The sequence below is a fragment of the Anopheles arabiensis genome, chromosome 3 (assembly GCF_016920715.1).
Source record: "Anopheles arabiensis isolate DONGOLA chromosome 3, AaraD3, whole genome shotgun sequence".
NCBI classification, from domain to species: domain Eukaryota; kingdom Metazoa; phylum Arthropoda; class Insecta; order Diptera; family Culicidae; genus Anopheles; species Anopheles arabiensis.
In genome coordinates, this window is record NC_053518.1 from 29,040,715 (window position 1) to 29,060,961 (window position 20,247).

General features: G+C 43.3%; 2 protein-coding genes across 4 annotated transcripts in view; one reads left to right on the forward strand and one right to left on the reverse strand.

Annotated features, from left to right (window-relative positions):
- Nucleotides 1–4,718: 4,718 nt before the first annotated feature.
- The window catches only part of LOC120902223 (zwei Ig domain protein zig-8-like), a 49,400-nt gene continuing 33,871 nt past the window's right edge, over nt 4,719–20,247 (reverse strand). For all 3 annotated transcript variants that reach the window (XM_040310791.1, XM_040310789.1, XM_040310790.1), the window contains exons 4-9: nt 15,874–16,211; nt 15,513–15,629; nt 7,006–7,099; nt 6,678–6,805; nt 5,934–6,102; nt 4,719–5,806 (exon numbers count right to left, since the gene is read on the reverse strand). In XM_040310791.1, the coding sequence (XP_040166725.1) occupies nt 5,703–5,806; nt 5,934–6,102; nt 6,678–6,805; nt 7,006–7,099; nt 15,513–15,629; nt 15,874–16,211 (950 nt within the window). In that variant the 3' untranslated portion in view covers nt 4,719–5,702. The remainder of the gene's footprint in view (nt 5,807–5,933; nt 6,103–6,677; nt 6,806–7,005; nt 7,100–15,512; nt 15,630–15,873; nt 16,212–20,247) is intronic.
- On the forward strand, nt 12,969–13,635 carry LOC120902224. Its single transcript, XM_040310792.1, has 3 exons — nt 12,969–13,287; nt 13,369–13,518; nt 13,584–13,635. Exons 1-3 carry the CDS (start codon nt 12,992–12,994, stop codon nt 13,621–13,623), a joined length of 486 nt encoding a protein of 161 aa, XP_040166726.1. The 5' UTR covers nt 12,969–12,991; the 3' UTR covers nt 13,624–13,635.

Below are 20,247 nucleotides of genomic sequence, written 5' to 3' on the forward strand. Positions count from 1 at the left end.
GTTGTGTGTGTTTGCTGGGTTGCTCGCCAGATCGTTGGGTGGGTTGGTATGCTTTTTTTTTCGAACCGATCGTGCTCGTTGTGCCAGTTGTGACGATTGTATGTTTTGCCAAAGACGATGGTTCTAAAGTTCCGGTTGGCTGTTTAGAACGGTTTTCTTGGGAAGCGGGGAAGGCGCGGTGATGAGGGATAGAAAAAGAAAAACGAGCTTTCTAAGCGCCTGTTACCAATTCGCGCGAAACACTAATGCTCGGCGCGTGCTGATGATGAGGGAAACTAAACGATGGTTTACCTTAACCGGAAATACACGTTGCATTGTGCAAATTGCTCCAAAGGGGATGATTCTGGTTTGTTGCGGAGGTGTTTGTACCTAACAAAATCGCAGTACAACGTTAAAAATGAAGCAAAAGAAAGAAAGGAGTAACAATTTCATTCAAATTTCAACCTTTTGACTGTTCGTTTATGTTTGTACTCTTACTAGGGTTTCCCGCGATTTATTGGTCAGTTCCCATGATTTTTTGATGCGTTTCCACGATTTTTTGTTCGTATCCCATAGATTTTTGGTTCGTTCCCATAATTTATTGGTATTGGATATCAATACAATTGAACCAAAAAATTCTGGGAATCGGCTAAACAATCGTGGGAACGCACCAAAAAAATATGCTAACGAGCCAAAATTTGTTGGGAACCAACCAATAAATCGTGGGAAACCCTGTAAATAAAAAACTGAACATTTTACGAATAAAATAAAGACGTTTAAAGAACAAGGTTTTTTGTATAGATTTTTTTTGTAAAAATCAGATCCTATAAGAAATTTGTCATAAAACACAAAAACGCTTAGCTAATTTTCATACAAATTTGCACAATACATTATGGAGCTTTTAAAAGCTCATCGTAAGCTCAAGTTTGTACACCGGATGTAGCTTTATCACAATTTATAGCATAATTATAGCAAGCTATGTAGCACAGGACGAGGGTAAAAGCTCGTTAAAGCTTTATGGTATTGTATTTACTTTAAATTGCAAAACTTTAAAATGGTGATTTTTGAAATTTAAATGATAAATATCGTAGCATCACAATGATCAAATGTTGGCTTTTATATCAAATATTTTATCATAAGAAATATTCCTTATGAAGAAATTCGCAGCCATACATGAATAGGGCAAGTCCGCTTCTATTTCTGAAGAGAAAATTTTAAAATTAGGAAAAGGTCTACGAAACTACAATCTGTTTATTTACTTCGATAGCACCATCTGTATGTCGACAGTTCCTAATTTGCATGTCAAATTTCTTCAAGAAACTCTTCATCTGTGATCCGATGTCAGCATAAATTGCTCTCAGCTCAGCACGCTATAGAAGCAACTTGGCCTCCACACTGGAATAACTTTGAACCAAACGGATCATGAAATTACAAATCATGCTAACAAAACGATACTGCCCTTTGGTGTGTGTGTGTGTGTGTGTGTGTGTGTGTGTGTGTGTGTGTGTGTGTGTGCAGTGTACTTTCACATTTTCACTTTCAAACGAAACGGAACGAAAATGCTGATCCGCATCTTTTGTAAAGAATTCCATGCATACAAAGCGCAGATTTCAATCTCACACCAGCAGCAGCAGTAGCAGCAACACAACAACACACCCGTTGGCCAATCAATCTGGGTGCGCGCAGGTGGCAACACTTCAGACGAGGAGATTCGTTTTTCTTCGAAAGCGTTTAAATTTGTAGGAGGTAATGATGGGGAAAATTAGTTGCTCATGTTTTGGTTCATTCACTTGGGGTTGGTTTTATTTTTGGTCGTTTTGCAGTCGTAATGCATCAATAACAAAATGGCAACCAATGGTTTCGAATCGAACGAGAACGCTTGAGGGTGCAGCAGAGTTTACATTCAATTTCGATTCGAGCGATTTCGGCACAGCTGTCGACGTCTCCAAAAAAATAACGCTCTATTTTCATTTTCACTCTGCGAGCATAAATAGCGAACTTTCTGCACAATAGACTTCCAATTTTCCACCAAACTAAAAAAAAAAAAAGGAAAATAACAAAAGTGTTGTAATGTATGGAGTTTGCTTCTGCAAACGTAGGTGAGATTCACCGCTGCGCGAACCTTCGGAGGATTGGAAACGACAGCTTTCCAGTTTCATGTTTACTCTTCCGTATCCTTCCCGTACAAGCAGCACGCTACCGTACCATCTAGTACGGTGACAATCTTAATTAAGCCATGTAAGCCACGATCCACCACCGAAGGAAGGTGACAGCGTCTGTACCACAAAAGGACGCACATAATCAGACTCACCATACTTCCTGTACTTTTGAAGCCACAAAAACATCCATCCATCCACCCGGTTGCGCCGTTCTTCCGCCTTTTGTTACCTAGGTGACCCAATATCGTTTGCGATCGTGACGATGCCACATTTTGCTCAACCACGAACCGGAACGGAACTCTCCGAAAGTACATATCCTTGCGAAAATCCTTCCCGCACCCTAGTACTGTAGCGCTTTCTCATATAAATATATTTTTCTTTGACACGCTTCCCCATTCGTTCCGCGCGACCACAATACCTACCCTGCATCCTGCTCACCCGGACACGGAGCAGCGAACCGTCGTACCGTTGAAGCGGCGGTGGTGGTGAATAAAAGGTGCAGAAATGAAAGCATAACATATGATGCTAAGCATCCCAACCGCAGACCGCATGCGAGTGAGCACGGTACCGCTAGAAAGGGCACAAAACGCGGGGGAAGGTCAATTTCAACCAACCGGAAAACATCGAAATTACTTCCGAACCATTACAACGGCTAAGTGCTTGTATTGTGGCAAGGGTAGTTTGTTCGTCTTCGAGCGTTGAAAAGGAGTTTTGGGCGGTATTAGAAGGCGAGGTGTGGAAAGCGTGACAGCGAAACGAGAAAGGTTGAAATTACACACGATCGTGAAGTGTTTTCGACACGTCGTTCCTACAAAGATTTGGAAGAGAAGCTGGTGCTTTGCTATGCCGTAAAATTAGGTACGATTTGAAGGATGATTTATTGTGCACGATTTATTATTTTTAGCGCATGAGTAATATACATTTTTCAATGGTCTAATGTAGAATATATTCAGTTGTGGAGAGATTTCAGCGAAACAGGAATGTCTTCTTCTGTGTGATACTTTTATATTATATTCAAGCTGTAATAAATATTGTCGTGAACAAGGACCTAGTTGCCTTATAATGTTGAAATTTCAGAGATTTTTTTTTACCATTTTAAGTATATTTGAATATCATTATCAACAATTTATTCTATTCAAAATTATTTGCTTTAAGCTGCGTAACACTTGTCCTATCGCAAGAGCACATCGAGTGAAATTTACAGAAAAAGGAATCTGAGAGCCAACACTTGGAGTGTACGCAAACTCTTGAACGGTAATACTTTTTGATAATATGATGCAGTGGACACAACTTGAACCCTCGTTACTAGGATATTTACCAAATCTTTCCAAATGAACCGTTTAGCAATAATAATAATAATTACCTGGACGTATTATTTTTTATCATATAAGTGTTACTATAGAAATCACAAAATTGGGTGTAGTTTATTGTGTATTAATCGATGGAGTGTAAAGCCTTCTCGAGTCAAATTTTATTTATAACATACATTAGATAACGGACAAAATATGTATATATTGTTATTGTTAGACGCATTCCGAACACTTAAACGTGAAGTCAGCTATCGTCATTCTAGGCTCATAGAAGCTCAGCTGAATTTAGTAGACGACACATACAAAGAAGAGGGTTGCGAGAGCCGTAGGTTGTTCGGGTTTCAGCGACTGCTAGCATTAGCCGGCGATGGAGTATTCTGACAGGAACATAGAGGTTAATCCTCGAAAGCAGCTCGAGACAGTCGATGGTTTCGTTCGATGGGGTAATTTTTATGGCTTGAGATATTCTATGATTTGGGCCCTTCACAATTCTAGTCAGCTTTATTAGTTGGAGGAGGAGTTTGACAGCTGAAATCATGTATAAACTCCATGTAAAACCACACAAAAAACTAGACTGCGATTTTCAGTCTAGATTATTTTAGACTCGAAGCTAGAATTAGATGCGAGTATCAGCTCGAAAAAATGGCAAAACAAGGTGGTGTTTTCATTTATCCCAAGGTGCATTGAAGAGATCATGTAGAGGATTCTAGAATTAAAGTGTACGTAGACCAGGTGGTCTCATAACGTGATTTTTTTAATCAAATTTGAACGTCAGTTTTTGACACGACGGAAGAAAACTTTTGCTCAATCCGGGTTTCTGGTAAATTTGACGAATACACAAAACATTCTTAAAATCTCCTGTTCAGAAACAGAGGTGATAAATATCAGCCTTCTAAATACATATATCTTAGGATACCTGTATATTATACCCACTTTGACAGCTGCTCGAAAACCGCTATTCAATGCAAACAGCTGACAGGCTGAAATTTCAGCCTACGATCTAAAAACGTAAAGGGGCCTATTAATAGCTTTAAACAAATTTTCCAGTCTGTAATGCGCAAAACAAAAACAGATTGGTTTGGAATTTTTTTATTTGCAATTGAAAAACACTAAAATGATATATTCACTGTTTTGATTATACAATTTACCAATAAGTGGTAAAAGTCCTTTTTGTTATTTCAATTCAAATTAATTCTCTAGAAACATTTACTTACCTCAGTCGATTTTTTTATTTCTTTGCTGGTACAACAATAATCAAACATACAATATCTCATCTCATTCCATCATTTTTACATATTCATTTTCTTTATTATTCATTTACCTAAAACAACCATGTTGCCTGTTTAGTTTTTTTGTCTTGTCCCTCCGCTTTCGCTGACATTTTAGGCGGTTCACATCTAATCTCTGTATCGTCAAAATTGATCAAAGAACTGTCAGTGTCAGCGATACCGCTTGCGCTTAACCCACGCTTAACCTCAATGGCTGCTGCTCTGTAACAACCGTTTCATTCCTTTTTTGTAAAATTCCGCACAATTGAACCATATCTAGCTGGGGCAACGGTTACACATATAAAATCAAACACAGCCACTGTTTCTCGACGAAGGAAAATAATAACCACCAGGAAGATACGAATCAAACAAAATGATGTGCCTGATTTTGCATGACATCTATTTGATCTATTTCCGTATTTGATTTGACGAAAAATGACGCCACCCAACATGAGGATGAAATTGTTTACGCAAATATTGGTGCTTGTAGCGAGCTTTTTTTTACAAAATAATCAGATGGCTTGTGTGCATGAAAGAGAACAAAACCAAAACGCCACACGTGGTTTCAATCGGAAGTCATCCACTTTGGAACTAATTAAGCTGCCCTGCGACCCCACCTTCATCGATCATCACACCTCGAACGGCTAACATCGACACATCCCATCATTTAGCTCCAATCAGTGACAGCACGGACAATATTTTCCCCACAATCGTTTGGCCATTTGAGTACCGCAAATTAATTTATCCTACATCACCGCACGCACACCGTGTGCACACTCCTTCCCTCCTTTACGCGGGAAAAAACACCCAACACCGCGCACCCTTTGGTCGACTGGCACATTTAATCTAATTAGCTCTAATTTGCGTGCTTCACTTTGATGTGCAGCTGGGTACGTGCTGGGCGTGCATATGTGTGCGTGTGTTTTTGTGGTGCGTTTCCCTGTTCCTTTCCACCTTCTGCATGTGGCTGTGGCATCGACATACTTTCATCGCCGCCCCAGCAGAAAGCTAATCAGCCAAAGCACGAACACATACAGTGGATCCCCTATCCGAAGCTGGCCACCGTGCTGCATAGCCGCCGGATGTTCCCCTTTAAGGACAAAAAACAAGAGAGAGAGAGACAGAGAGAGAGAGAGAGAGAGAGAGAGAGAGGAAGAGAGAAAAAGCATGCTATTATTTGACGAAACATTATTGACACGGTAAAGTGAGGACGGTACCATTCAGGATGTGCACGTTGATCGTGGAAGGATCGGCATTCGATGGGGAGCAGACGTACTTCCCGCTGTCCGTAGTGCGGGCGCGCTGTATTAGCAGGTATGATGTCGTCGTTTCACCCTTCTCCGTTATGACCGACACACCGCCCCGGGGTGAATCGTAGTTGATCTCCTGCAAAAAATAAAAATAAAGTGTGAAGTGTGAAATGAGGAAGAATCACTCAAAATGGAATATAGAAATTTTGCTCTCCAATCTAAAAAGCTCACAATCAATTGACATTGACACTCTTCATTCGATCCATTCATTTTTATTGATTTTTAAGAACGATGTAGTGAAAGCTGTGAGCTATTTGCTTTGAAGCGCATTTTTAAAGGGAACGTGACCGACCAACAATTTTCATTTCCAATTGTTCATTTTATACAAGCTTATCGTTATTTGTTATTGTTATTTATGAAGTTATGTTGAATAATATTGACACCTCCGTCCATTTATTTACAAAGAAGATTTAAAACGGCTTGATTTATTATTCACCTTGCCTTACAACTGGTTCATTCAAGGCGCAAAACACACCGTCTCTTAAAATATGTCCAAGTACATCCCTCTTCCTAACGTGACATCAAAATGGATAAAGTTTGAACCTAAAGCTTTCGAACATGTTTCCACATTAATTCAAGCTATAATCCAACGCACCATAAAACAAATCTTCCGCAACCCCAGAAACACAAAATCACCCGTTTTCTGCTTACCTGATTGTTGTGGGTCCAAAAGATGGTTGAAGGAGGCTCGGGCGAGTTCCGCACTATACAGGTTAAATTTACAGTTGAGCCCGTGTTGATGTACAGATCCGGCACACCAACGATCGTGGTGATTGGCTCTGTAGATGATGATGGAGTTATAGGAAACGTGGTAAGAAGAAAACAAGTGTCTGTTAAAATGGAAATAAACCTATACCCCAGAAAAACGAAACACTCAAAGGTCTTTCAGAGAGAGAGAGAGAGTGAACGAGCAATACGTATCCTAAACGGGTATTAAACCAGTATCAGCCCCGTGCATTTAGTGCGGCTGGACACTTACCTACGACGGCGAGGAACATTGAGTGCCCGACCGGTGGCGTAGTGGAGATCTGGCACTCGTACACGCCCGTGTCCCGCTTCTGGGGGTATCTAATCTGAAAGAACAACGAACCAACGGGTATTAGCTGCCTGTGGGAGATAGACAGACGCAAAAGAGGTGGAATTTTTTTTTTTTCTTTGGCTCAACAACCGATGTCGGTCAAGGCCTGCCTGTACCCACTTGTGGGCTTGGCTTTCAGTGACTAATTGATTTCCCCCCATAGCAGGATAGTCAATCCTACGTATGGCGGAACGGTCTATGTTGTTACGGGTGTAGCTTTATGTTTATTTTAGTTGCTGCTACAGAATTTTTGTAACTGTCGCTCGCGTATTCAGGGTTCCGCCGATCAGTTCAAAAATTGGTCTGTCTTTCTTCCTAAATAATTTGCAACTAAGCGCCGTCTTCAATGGCGCTTTGTTTCAGACCAGCTGATCTACTTGACCCTAAGTAACCTCGCTTAGCGACCTGTGTCGAACTTTTCCCTTATTGGCCCTATTTAACAGCTCAGCCAGTTGTCTCATTTTGGGGATATCTGTTCGTCCTTATCTAACTCACAACGCCATCTGGAGTTTCTTTTACGAATTATTCGAGCTGTCCTTGACAGCTCGTTGTTTTGTAAATATTGCGGCAGCTAATCTGCACGAGGTGCACATCGTGCCAACACCCCACCCCGTAAATCCTTAGTAAAGCAGGATTTACTCAAATTCTGCACGATGTACATATTTTCGGCTTTCGATATGATTTTAGATATCGCATTAGCGTTCGTTTATAGACAGCCACCTCCCTATCCTGCCAGTATAAAAGTTGTGTTGTTGGCAGCCTCTCCTCATTCTCAACGCGTGCTTTGTGCCTTTCGTATTTCTTATTCATACGATTTCGCATCCCTACGATCAACCCAGCAATCAACCTTCTCCTATCTACAAGCGGTGTTACTTTTCGCCGATTTTCTCTACCGATTGCTTGTTGAATGCAAAACCACACATTCATTTGGTCCGTACATCTGTTCTGCAACGCGCATGGTGTATACATAACCCTACTTCTGTTTGTATCGGTGAGTGTATGTGTGCGTTCACTAATCTGTGCATTCTTCTCTTTTAGAGTCGTTGTACGCAGGAATTGTACGCCGTTATTAATGCACCGCACTAGCTTCTGTCTGAATGTGGCCCCGACGAAGCTGCCGAAACTGTAGCCCGACCATCTCAACCGGCTTCTATCGCTAGCCGGTACGCCAGTGCTGCCTATCTCGGGTTGTGCTGTCAGATCGGTGTGTATCGTTTCGATCATCAACTTCGGCTCCCCTTTCAGGAACGGCGGTATCGACAGTCCCTGAAAGTGAGCAAAAGGGTTCATTAATGAGGTGAAGAAAAGTTCTTGAGGCGGCCGACTTAGCTTTATGCTACTACGAGTATTGGCGAACTCGTATTGCCTGTTGTCGCCTCCCGTCGCATTCGCCGATCCTTCCTTGCTCACGCTCGAACCATCTCTCGTCGCGCCTGCCGTAAAGCTGATCTCCGGAGGTTCTGGCTTACCGGTTTCACCGGCGCTTCGTGCCAGTATAGATTGCACCGGTGTTGTCGCTGGCTCTTCTTGGAGGGTGCTTATTTTTTCGATGGCTTGTTGTCCTTGTTGGTTTCTGGTGGACACTATGCGGAATGGTACCCTCGGTACCATGGATCTCAACGCATAAATGTTCGTCAACGGTTCTGCTCCTCCAGATTGGACCGTCTCATGAGGGAGCGTGTTGTCCCGCGTTTCGCAGCCTAGTTGTGTGCGTGCGTTGGCAGCAGAGCAGTTTTGTGGCTGGGAAGGTGGTTGCGCCGACGCGTGTTGTTCGGTACGAGCTGTTGCTTCCACGATTGCTACTGCCGCAGGGTTTGCTGGTACCGTTCCGATGCGCACTCTCTCAACCACTTCACAAACGTTCGCTGCTGCGTTACACTGCTGCTGCTCGCGTGCACTCTGCTTCATATTCGAGGAGCTATTTGCGAAAGATCGCTTCGATCTTTTTGCCTCCTCGATTTGAAGCATAATTCTTTCCTGTTTATGCTTCAGGTTCGCCATTTTAAGCTCCAATTCTTTCAGAGCTATTTCCTTCTCTAATTGTTGCACTTCGATAAGTCGTGCCAGTGCCGCTTGGATTCTCGCTTTTTTCGACGCGTTTGTGGTAGGGGGTATTTTTGCAGCTTGGATCGATGTGGGTACCCATTCTTCTGTGGACAGCTTCTTACTCGCCGAGGTTTCGCCCTCGCTATATGCTGCTCTTTTGGCTATTTTTTCGCCGTCGCAGCTTTCAGCTGGCTTCCTCGTCTTCGCGATGGCTTCCATTGGGGTTTTTGGACACCTCTTCTCCTTGGCTTCGCACTTTACCGCCTGCTTCACACACAAATCGCACCTCCACGTACGGGATTCAGCTATCGCGGTGGTGCCGACACACGCGTATTGGTACCACTTATGACATTTGTTGCACAGCACCATATTATTATTATTATTATTATTATTATTATTATTTATTTATTTAAATGTGTTGGCCTCTAGGGTTTTACAAATCTGTTCTTATAATCTAGGGAAACATAAGGGATGAGGATTCACGAAGACGGGAGCGGAATTGGGAAACTGGGACGTTGAAGTCGAATAGGAGATATGAATCGTTGAAGGCAGAAAGAGCGCGCAAGAAAGGGTCATTCTGGCCATGACGAGTTTGGCGGGAAGGAATAAGGAGCGGGGGTCGGTCACGAAGACGACGTGAGGGGGCATAGATAGGAATCGAGGATAGGAGGGCGGGAACATCCAAGTCATTGGAAAGGAGGCAGGCAATGAAATATGACTGGATGTGATAAATGCGCGTTCTTAATGTCTCTAGCCCGAGCAAACGGCATCGGATAGGATACGAAGGAATTCGATCCGATCGTCCAAGAAAACGACGGATAGCGACACGAGTGAATTTCCGCTGGATTCGTTCGATCCTATCGACCAGTGTTAGGCCGGCAGGCCACCAAACTACCGACGCATTTTCAAGTATCGGGCGGACCCAACAGCAGTACAGGGACTTTAAACACATAGGATCAGTGATCTCAGAGGACATACGAATAATGAGACCGAGCATTTTATTGGCCTTATTAAGGGTGATTTCGATGTGTTCTTAGAACGAGAGTTTCTCGTCGATCCACACTCCAAGGTCCCTTGTGACAGTAACTCTGTTAAGTACAGTGTCACAAAGAACGTAATCGTGCTCGATCTTATTGGACGAGCGGCCATATGAAATCACACAACATTTATCCGGAGACAGACTAAGACCGTTAGAGTTACACCAAACATTAAAACAATCTATGTAATCCTGTAGACGCGCACAATCAGTTAACGAGGTCACTGGTAGGAAAATTTTGATGTCGTCAGCGTAAAGCAAACAACCATCAGGAGGAAGAACATTAACACAATCGTTGATAAACAGTATGAAAAGTAGGGGACTAAGTACGCTGCCTTGGGGTACCCCAGAAGAGGCAATAAAAGGCTCGGAAAAACTATTTTCGACTCTGACCTTATAAGATCTACCGTAAAGGTAAGATTTAAGCCAGGATAGAAGGGGATCACCAATTCCGAGTTTCTCGAGCTTAGAAAGTAAACAAGCTAGCGATATAGAGTCAAAACCTGCTTTAAAGTCGGTATATATAGTATCCACTTGAGAGCCACGCTCCATGTTGTTAAAGATCGAGGATACAAGGCACATTAGGTTAGTAGAGGTTGAACGTTTTGGCATGAATCCGTGTTGATATTCTGAAATTACACTTGTAACACACGAACGAATAGACGAGTGAACAATTGACTCAAACACTTTGCAAGACGAACACAATATGGACACACCCCTATAGTTAGTACATGAAAAACGGTCGCCCTTTTTGTGGATTGGAATGAGCCAGGCTTTTTTCCACAGTGACGGAAAATAGCCATCCTGTATTGATCTATTGTATAATCGGCAAAGTAGAGGAGCGAAAAATGTAGAACATTTCTTTAATAATGCTGATGGTATCCCATCAGGACCGGGGGAAAAAGATAGTTTGAGTTTGGATAGGGCAACCAACACAGAATCAACATGAATTGAGACATTATTACACGAAATCACATTCGACGGTGTATGAACAAGACAATCAGAAACATTAACTGGACTGCTGCTGGGGTCAACGAAAACACTAGAAAAATGTTTGGCAAAAAGTTTACTCGAGTCTTCGGGAGAAGAAGTGGACTCATTATTAAGGGATAGGTTGGAAGGGATGCCATTCTGTTTCTGACGCGATTTACAGAAACGCCAGAAAGACCGCGGGTTCGATCTAAATTGGACTTGCAGCCGTGCTACAAATGATGAGTAACACCATCGATTGTAGGAGCGGTATGCATTTGTAGCGTAATTATGGATACGTAAGGTGTAATTATTTCGGTTATTGAGAAAAATTCGGCGGGAACGACGTGCCTCGGCTCTCAGCGATCTGAGCGTCCTATTCGACCACAGGGGGTAAGGTGGGGGTTTGAGACGAGGACAACATATAGGGAATGTGGAAGTAATAACAGTATTGAAGACAGTAACTGCATCGTCCATGCTGCCCGCATCCTCGATGAAAGACCAATCGACATTTGATAATGTCTCGATGAAGTGGGCGTGGTTCATTCTTTTAAAATTGAATCTGCATGCCGGTGTGGTTCGATGGGAATGGTGTTGCGGCGGCGTGATGGTTGAACTTGAAGAGACAGGAACGGATAATTCAAGTGCCGGGTGGTGTCGATCCAATGGGAGTAAAGGTGCAACGGAAGGGCTTATGCAGGAAACAATATCGGTAGTTGCAGCATTGGCGAAAACTAAATCAAGTTGACGACCCAATCCGTTTTTTACATCGGATAGTTGATGAAGCCCATTGAACACCATACCGTCTATGAGAGCGACATTACTCGACGATGAACGGCAAGGATATAGGTGTCTCGATGAAGGGTGGGGGAATTCCCAAGCGAGTGACGGCGTGTTGAAATCACCGAATAATATTAGTAAGTCGGTAGCGCGCATTCTTTCGCAAATCGCGCTAATATCGTCATGCATAGCGTCGAATACTGTTGATGATGAGCTTCGGTCCGGAGGAATGTATATAACACCGACATACAGTGAACGGTGGCTGAGTCTGATGCATACCCAAAGCGATTCGAGCGAAGCGTTTGTGTGAGTGAGTACCGAACACGATAGATTAGCCGAACATGCTATTAAAACGCCTCCTCCGCGAGAGTGAGAACTATTCTCTGGGTTACGATCACAGCGAAAAATCTGATAGGAGTCGTCGGTGATGAGCGATGATGGTATTGAGTCGTCTAACCATGTCTCGGTGAGCACCCATACATCGAAATCAGAGTTAGATACGGTGAGCCGGAGATCGTTTAATTTTGTGCGTAAACCTCGGACGTTTTGATAATAGAAAAACAGATCGGTTTTGGTTGTTGAATGGGAAGCTGAATCTGCTGTGGTGTTTAAATTGGTGTGCTGCAGCTGTGGTGCTGCTCTGGTGTTTACATTTGTTCTGGTGCTATTGTTTGCGTATTGTGTGATTGTGCTATTGTGGATGGTGCTATTGTTTGTGTCAACGGATGGTGTATTGTTGTGTTCAAAGGTTGGAGAGGTGCAGGCTCCTGGATCGTTGAAGGTGGGTCTCGAGGTGCTGGTCGCCAAAAATTTGGGGCTGTAGTGTTGCGTTGGTCGATGAATTCACGGTAGATGATTCCTTTGTGCCATGTAGATGCGGACAGAGCCTTGCCCTTAAGGTCAAGCGACATCCCGACTTTAAATGAGATGAAAGTCAATGTGCTTGCCTCTCTGCCGTTTGGTAACAACTTATAGATGATGACGTCGTCAGTGTCCAGTTGAGTAGTTACCATTTCACGCATTTCCTCGTCAGTAACCGATGGGGCTATACGCGTAATGTATAGCCAGAATCTGGGACCGTTTGGGACGTTCCATGGAACGGTCAACACAACACGAGACGAAGGTGTAACGGGGGCTATACCAGTGTTTAAAACAGCAGCAGGGTTCGCATCAGGTGGCGTGAAGTCTACAAGCCTACGTTTAGGCGCGTTGCGTTGGGGTGCGTTACGGGAGGCCCAGTCGACATCGCCTGGGCGCGAGCTTAGTGGTGTGGTGGTAGTGGTGATATTTTCAGTGCTCGGAATATTCAGAGTAGTGTTGGTTGCATACGTGTTTTGCGTTTTCATAGATGTGTGAGTATCGAACATGGATAATACATCCTTGCGAATGGTATCCAAAGCGGCAGAAACACGAAAGTCAAATTCACTTAGCAGTTCCGATTTTAGGTCCATGAGTGTAATTGACAACTCTTCCAAGAAGGCACCTTTCCCACGGCGGCGAGCATCCATGCAACTAGGACACAACCAGAGCGAATGGGAATCAACCCGCTTCAACTCCAGTACTGCAGCTTCACTAATATCCAGGCACGTAAAATGGTATGAAGACTTACAGTAACCATCACACTTATATGCATCGATATCGTTTACAGGAGCAGAGCAGGATGGACACACTTCCGACATAGTTGGTAACACACTAATACAAGCTCACTCGATCCGACGATAAGCAGCAACAAAAATCGCAAGCAGTGGCGAATTTTTGAGCGGATGCAAACACAAAATACACAGGACACCGATTGTTATGAGATGCTGCCAATGGTCGTAGAGCACTACGGTCCATTCACCAACTGAAGTGCAAAATACTTTGGCTGAGCACAACGTAGAAGCAATCGTAAACAGACAAACAAACGGAGCACGGTCGAAGCACAAGCACAAGCGCAAGCACCGTGTCACGTTAATATGCCGCTCGCAGCCACCACGATTAAAACTCGTACTCATCGCGACGAACACTGGTAGGGACTTTATTTTCGAAGAAAATATCGAAACAATTTTTGAATGTGCCGATACGTTTACCAATTCCTGCACAAGTTGGTCCTTCAATCCGCCGTCTGCACCACACATGGGAGGTGTCTGGGAGCGCATGGTGCGAAGCGTGAAAGCAGCTATGCGCACTCTAAACGATGGTCAACGGTTGAATGATGAGATATTGTTGGGCGTGTTAGCTGACTCGGAGAATTTGATCAATTCCAGGCCGTTGACATATACGTCGCTTTCGTCAGATGTAGAATCCATCACACCAAACCACTTTCTACTCGGAAGTTCAGCAGGCGCTCAGACACATATGCGCTTCTGTCCGAGTATAACACAAGCACTTAGACACAGCTACAAGAGGTCACAGCAGTTGTCCTACCACTTATGGGATCGTTGGGTAAAAGAATACTTCCCATCGCTAAACAAACGGCCAAAGTGGCACGACGACCAGGTTCAACTAAAGGAAGGCGATTTGGTGTTTGTAATTGAGGGAGATCGAAAAGAATGGACTAGGGCAGTAGTCGAAGAAGTCCATGCAGGACGAGACGGGCGGGTAAGACAAGCGATTGTTCGTACAGCAACCGGAAAACAACTGAAGCGACCCACGGTAAAGTTAGCTGTATTAGATGTGGAAATTAAGGAATCCGAAAAGGAGAGAGATATTGCACAGCTAAAGTAGAAGATAGTTTACGGATCGCGAGAGCACATGGAAAAGTGAACACGGTATGACAGCAAGCTTGACGGGTAACCAGTTCACGGGGTGGGGTGTTGCTGCGAATCGTAAACAAATAGAGAACTGTCACCGCGGCTGACAGCAAAACATTCAGCATTTGCGATCGCGAGAGATTCTACACTCTCACGTACAGAGGGCACTGTAACGGGTTCGGATACAGGGAAGGCGAATGACCTCAGGATCGAGAATCGGGTTCCTCGCCATCGCGATTGCTTCAGTAGCATCACGACAGCGAGCGAATATAGTTGAAAAACTTTTTAAAGGTATACAAAAACCGCGATTCAATAAAGTTTCCACCCAAAGCGAAACTCAGCGTTTTAAGAATTTTTTGATTCCTACGAAGAAGTGAATACTATATCGCCACGCGATTAGTTCGGGAGCTAACAGTCTATTTGGGGCTTGAACCCATGACGGGCATGTTGTTAAGTCGTACGAGTTGACGACTGTACTACGAGACCGGCCTAAAAGTGTTAAAAAAGAGGTGGAAAAATAGAGTGGACAAAAAAGAGAGTTCAACACTCCACGGACGGAATCTCCTGAGAGCTTGCATGTTCGTGCGTGTGCACATGGATCTACTGCCGACGCCCACCAGCACATCGATGATGGCACAAATAGGCCATATAGAGTGTCAATAGAGGCTGAGTGGGTTCATTTTTTCTTATTTCATATAGTTTGCTGACTCATCGTTTGTGCTTTTCCCCAAGCTCTCAAAAGGCTCATCCAGAAAGAGGGGCAGAGTGATAGAGGTTGCACTAAATAAAAACAAAAACACACATCGAGTGACGCAATGGGGCACCAGAGGAATAAGGAGGCTTACTTGTAGCGACCAGTCGTCTGTCTGGGGATTATGTACAGCCTGGAAACGTTGGTCAGACGTATAGGTGAATCTACCTACGGTTAACAGATGAATGTCACGATGCCGCACCCAGGACACCTGCAGAGGACGAACGATCCGCACAGGGGAACGTTTCACGTTGTGTTGTGATATATGAACAGGTGTAGCACACACACAGAGGAAAAAGAGAAACAAATAAAAACACATGGTTAGAATTTATCCGAACGGAAGCAACTCGATCCCGAAAGCAAAAAAGGACACAAAAACGGGCAAAACGCGTTCTTGTGGGTAGGAAAAAACAAGTACAGAAGCAATACACAGCACCATTGAAATTGAAATTTACCGTTTTGTTGCCGATGTTCTTCACCCGGCAGTTGAGATAGGCCGTTTTCCCGACCAGCGCTGTAATGTTCTTCGAGGCGGACAAATCAAAGTGTGGCCCACGGTCGAGCGGCGTCCGCCGTAGATTACTCTCGTCCGAGTCGTAAATTTCGTTCTCGCTCGTCTCTGAGTGCTGATGGTGGTGCTGCTGGTGCTGGTGAAAGCCAAGGTGCAGATTGCCAAGGTACGGTGGTGTCCGGTTGCGTATCGGAGGACGCGTTACCGGTGAACTGCTGCGATCATCACTCAGCTCCAGGAGGAACTGTTCCTCCGAAAAGGTCTGCAGTGACTTTGTAATGCCTTCCGAGTTGGTGTTGTGGGATGGGAGTTTTCAATCGATGACCACAGATCCGGTGGCCATGGGAGAAAGTAGAGAAAAGATACAAATTAGAGGTGGCAGTTGGAAGCTGTCGAACACAGGAAATCGAAACGTCAGAAGGTAGGGATGATAAATGATAAACACTGTTTCCTTCACGATGGACACGTTGGGATGAATATAATTGAAATTTGTATACTTTGTTGCTTTCATCAATGAAGTTTTTACACACTTTCTAATGAAGGAAGACATATTACAGATTTGCAGAGCGCTACAAGTGTTAAAAAATCCACTAGAAATAGAAGTAAGTTCAAGTATTGTAGGAAAATTATAATTTTGACATAATAAATACCGTTCAAGGTCAATACAGTTAAAAAACTTAACCATATGAAAAAAAATGAATTTTTTTTTAAATAATTTCATAAGCTTCATTCATTAACAGGCAGAATAATGTTCATCTTAGCAGAAGTTGAGTTAATATGTTTTCCAATTAAAAACAAAACGGTTAAAATCATTTGGTTTCGATGTAATTTATTATTGGGATTTCACTTTCAAGGCCAATTGTCACAACAATATCAATATTTGCTAGAATGACCATTATATCAAACAATCACAACCATCAACATGCATCATTTTCAGTGAGACTCATCAAGTTATCGTACTCATACGTACTACATGAACATACTGCATGTTGTATTTACCTCAAGTAAACAAGCTTAAACAAACATAATCTACGCAGAAGTATCTCTCTCTTGAGAAGATCGACTGTGACTGTCCTGCCCTTGAGGGATAACATTAAGGTTCTAAGCTTTCCACACGCAAGAAAGTCACTTCAATTGACCATGACAGTCAAAGGAAAAGCCTTTCCACTCCCTTGGATTGAGCTGCATCCAGCCACTGTGAAGCTTTGGGTTCATCGCCCTGGAGCGTAAATTAATTTATCGTTGTTATCAATCTTGCTCTCACACTCGTAGCCGTTGCGGTTTAATGCAGCTCTATTGCTTCCTTGGGCACACAAATACAGCAAAAACGCAAACACCAGCAAAGCCAATCAGAAGTGACAGCTCTGCTAGGCAGGTGTGAGATGTTATCACATGGGTAAAGATACATAAATCAACTGTCGCCACATAATCTTTCAGTGATGTTGGCGATTGTGATGTGATTGCGTTGAAGTGCAACTGGATATCGTTGGTAGAGGAGGGCGGGTTAGTGTGAATGTTTAAGAGATTCGTTAAAAGCTACTGGCAGTCGTGTAGATGAGCTTTTGTTGACTTTTGATGTACAAATATAGTTCCTGGGCAAGTGATGGCATTGGTCCGATTGGTTCAATCCGAAAATCAAACGGAATTATAGTTAGAGTTACTGCAAAGTAGATTCTGATGGTTTAGGGAAGTGTTGTAAAGTTGAGTAAAGTTTTAATTGCAATTTGTGTTGATTTGCAGTTGTTGTAGAAAAAGAGACTTCAAAGTCATAACTCAGGACAATCACTGTGATACGCCACACCGCTTAAGCCCTCAGGAGAAACGAGCTGATAAGATGTTTGAAAGAATACATCTCCATTATCAAGTAAAACATTGAAATTCATCTCAATTTAACTGATTAGCAAAGGGCTGTGGGCGTTTTGTTTTTACCTTGTGACAAACTCGTTTCGTCTATTCCATAATCCCAGCCCATTTTGTTAATTCAATTCCGATGGGCTGCTACAATTATCGGAATTCGGTTGTTAAATGTGTGGACGCTAAATGAACTCCAAATTGAATCCTTCCTGCAGGGCACCTGCAATGCTCCTAACGGTATTATCCCCACCCGGGATGTTGAAGGATGGCTCGGTCGGAACGCCATCGGAACGCCAAACTTTCCAAATTGATTGGTAACGATTATAAGCGTATAATTAAGCCCTTTTGCCTGTGATTTGGCTGTGTGATTGTGTCCTGTGGCTGGGTAAAAACACTCACACAGGCACACAGACATAAGTTCCTATCGATTATTAGTTCCGGAAATAGCCGATTCCCATCTGGTTTTGTGGAATCGGTCCGAAGCGAAAAACAGTCAATCCGACTATCGCCACTCGATACTGCTGAGGGGTGCAAAGGTTGTGGTAGTGGAAATTGTTGATCTTAAATCTGGCACACCTCCCCAGTGGATACGCAGCTGGTACACATAGAGACTGGAAGCTTCACAGGATGGCAACTGAGCAACGTGATTGGAATCTGTCAAGGGAACGTACACAGTTAATTAACAGAAAACACTCGCACCGCAAGGTACGTTAGGAGAACGGGAGTGACGGAGTATCATGCAGCTGTGACACATAGCAATCGATTGTTGGGTGGATTTATTTATGCGGTTTGAATGCTTATTATGGTTAAAAAGAAAACAGAACAAGTCGTGGATTGGGGTGAATCGTGGCGAAATGCAACGTGCGGCAGTGGACTATTCTCAGTAAGTAAGTAACAGTCATTTAAACGGAATTCAGACTCAGATGCAGGATTGATGTATTTTTGGAAGATATTTATTGAAACCAATTAACGGTTACGATTAAACAAAAGCTGCGGTTGAAGTTCCGACCTAGTATCGGAGGTTTTTTTATCATTTTCTTTTCATTAACTTTTCATACAACTTTGGATCAAAACATTGCTGCCAGGTGTCTCTGTTTACATCGGCGTTGTTTACATTCCGCCTAGTCATGCGAATGACCCCGCAGTGATGAACGTTTTACATGATAGTGTACGTGAAATTTCAAGCCGCATGAAAAAGAGCGATTTATTGTATGTCTTCGGAGATTTCAATAAACCTGATATCAGATGGGAGCTGACTAATACATCAGAAGCCACCGATTGCTCTCCATGTTATTCTGTCATGCATTATGCACCTTTATGCAATTCCGTGGCTAATACCGATTTCGTTGATGGGTTGCATAGTACCGGATTATTTCAGTTGAGTGGTATTGCAAATCAATCTGGGCGTCAATTGGATCTGGTCTTCGCAAACCTTGCCGCAACCAATATTTTGTGCGACTCAATCACACCTCTGCACTCTGTGAATGGTACTTCGGCTCTAGAGAACTCCCTCCCATACGTAACACATTGTAGTATTCCACTTCTCAGTGAGGACTTTCATCATCCTTCATTGGATATGATGATTTATTATCCCGTACAACTATCCCACACCACCAACAGTCACACTCGCAGTACAGTCAATAGAAATTTCTTCAAAACGAATGTGGAACGTATGAATGCCCTTATTGTGTCGTTTGACCGCAATTTTGACTGCTCCAACTTTGTCACTATCGACGAAGCCACCGATTGTTTTAGCGTTTTTATGCGCTCAGCGATTAATTCCTGCGTTCCTGTTGCTCAACGAAAGTCTGGCCCCGATTGGTCTAATGCATCTTTAAGACGGTTGAAAAAAATAAAATCAAAAGCCTACGCGGATTACAGTAGAACGAGATCATCGCTGCATAGGAGAATTTTTTTCGATGCACTGAACAATTATCGTCGACATAATCGTGTGTTCTACCGCTCCTTCATTCGCCGTACTGAAAGGCAGCTGTTTTCTAAGCCGACACGGTTCTGGAGCTTCTGTAACAAACGGCGCAATATAAGAAGTATCCCTCCGTCAATGAGCTACAATGGCCAAACTATACATCCGATATTTGCGATCCGATTTTCATACATCCGATCGATACATCCGATATTTGCAACACTTTCGCCAATCGTTTCGCTGATGCATTCACCCTTCCTGTTCACAATCCTAACACACTAGCAGAAGCCACTTGCAATACTCTATCGGATGCTATCGATTTTATTATACTCACAATTGACGAAGCATTAATTGCGCGCACACTCAACGATATAAAACCATCTACATCATCTGGACCTGACAATATTCCCGCATACATATTGAAGCACTGCCGTCAATCACTTGCACCCATTCTTGCCAAAATATTTAATGATTCCCTTATGCGTGGCACGTATCCTGAGTCCTGGAAACACGCGCGAATGATTCCTATCCATAGAAAAG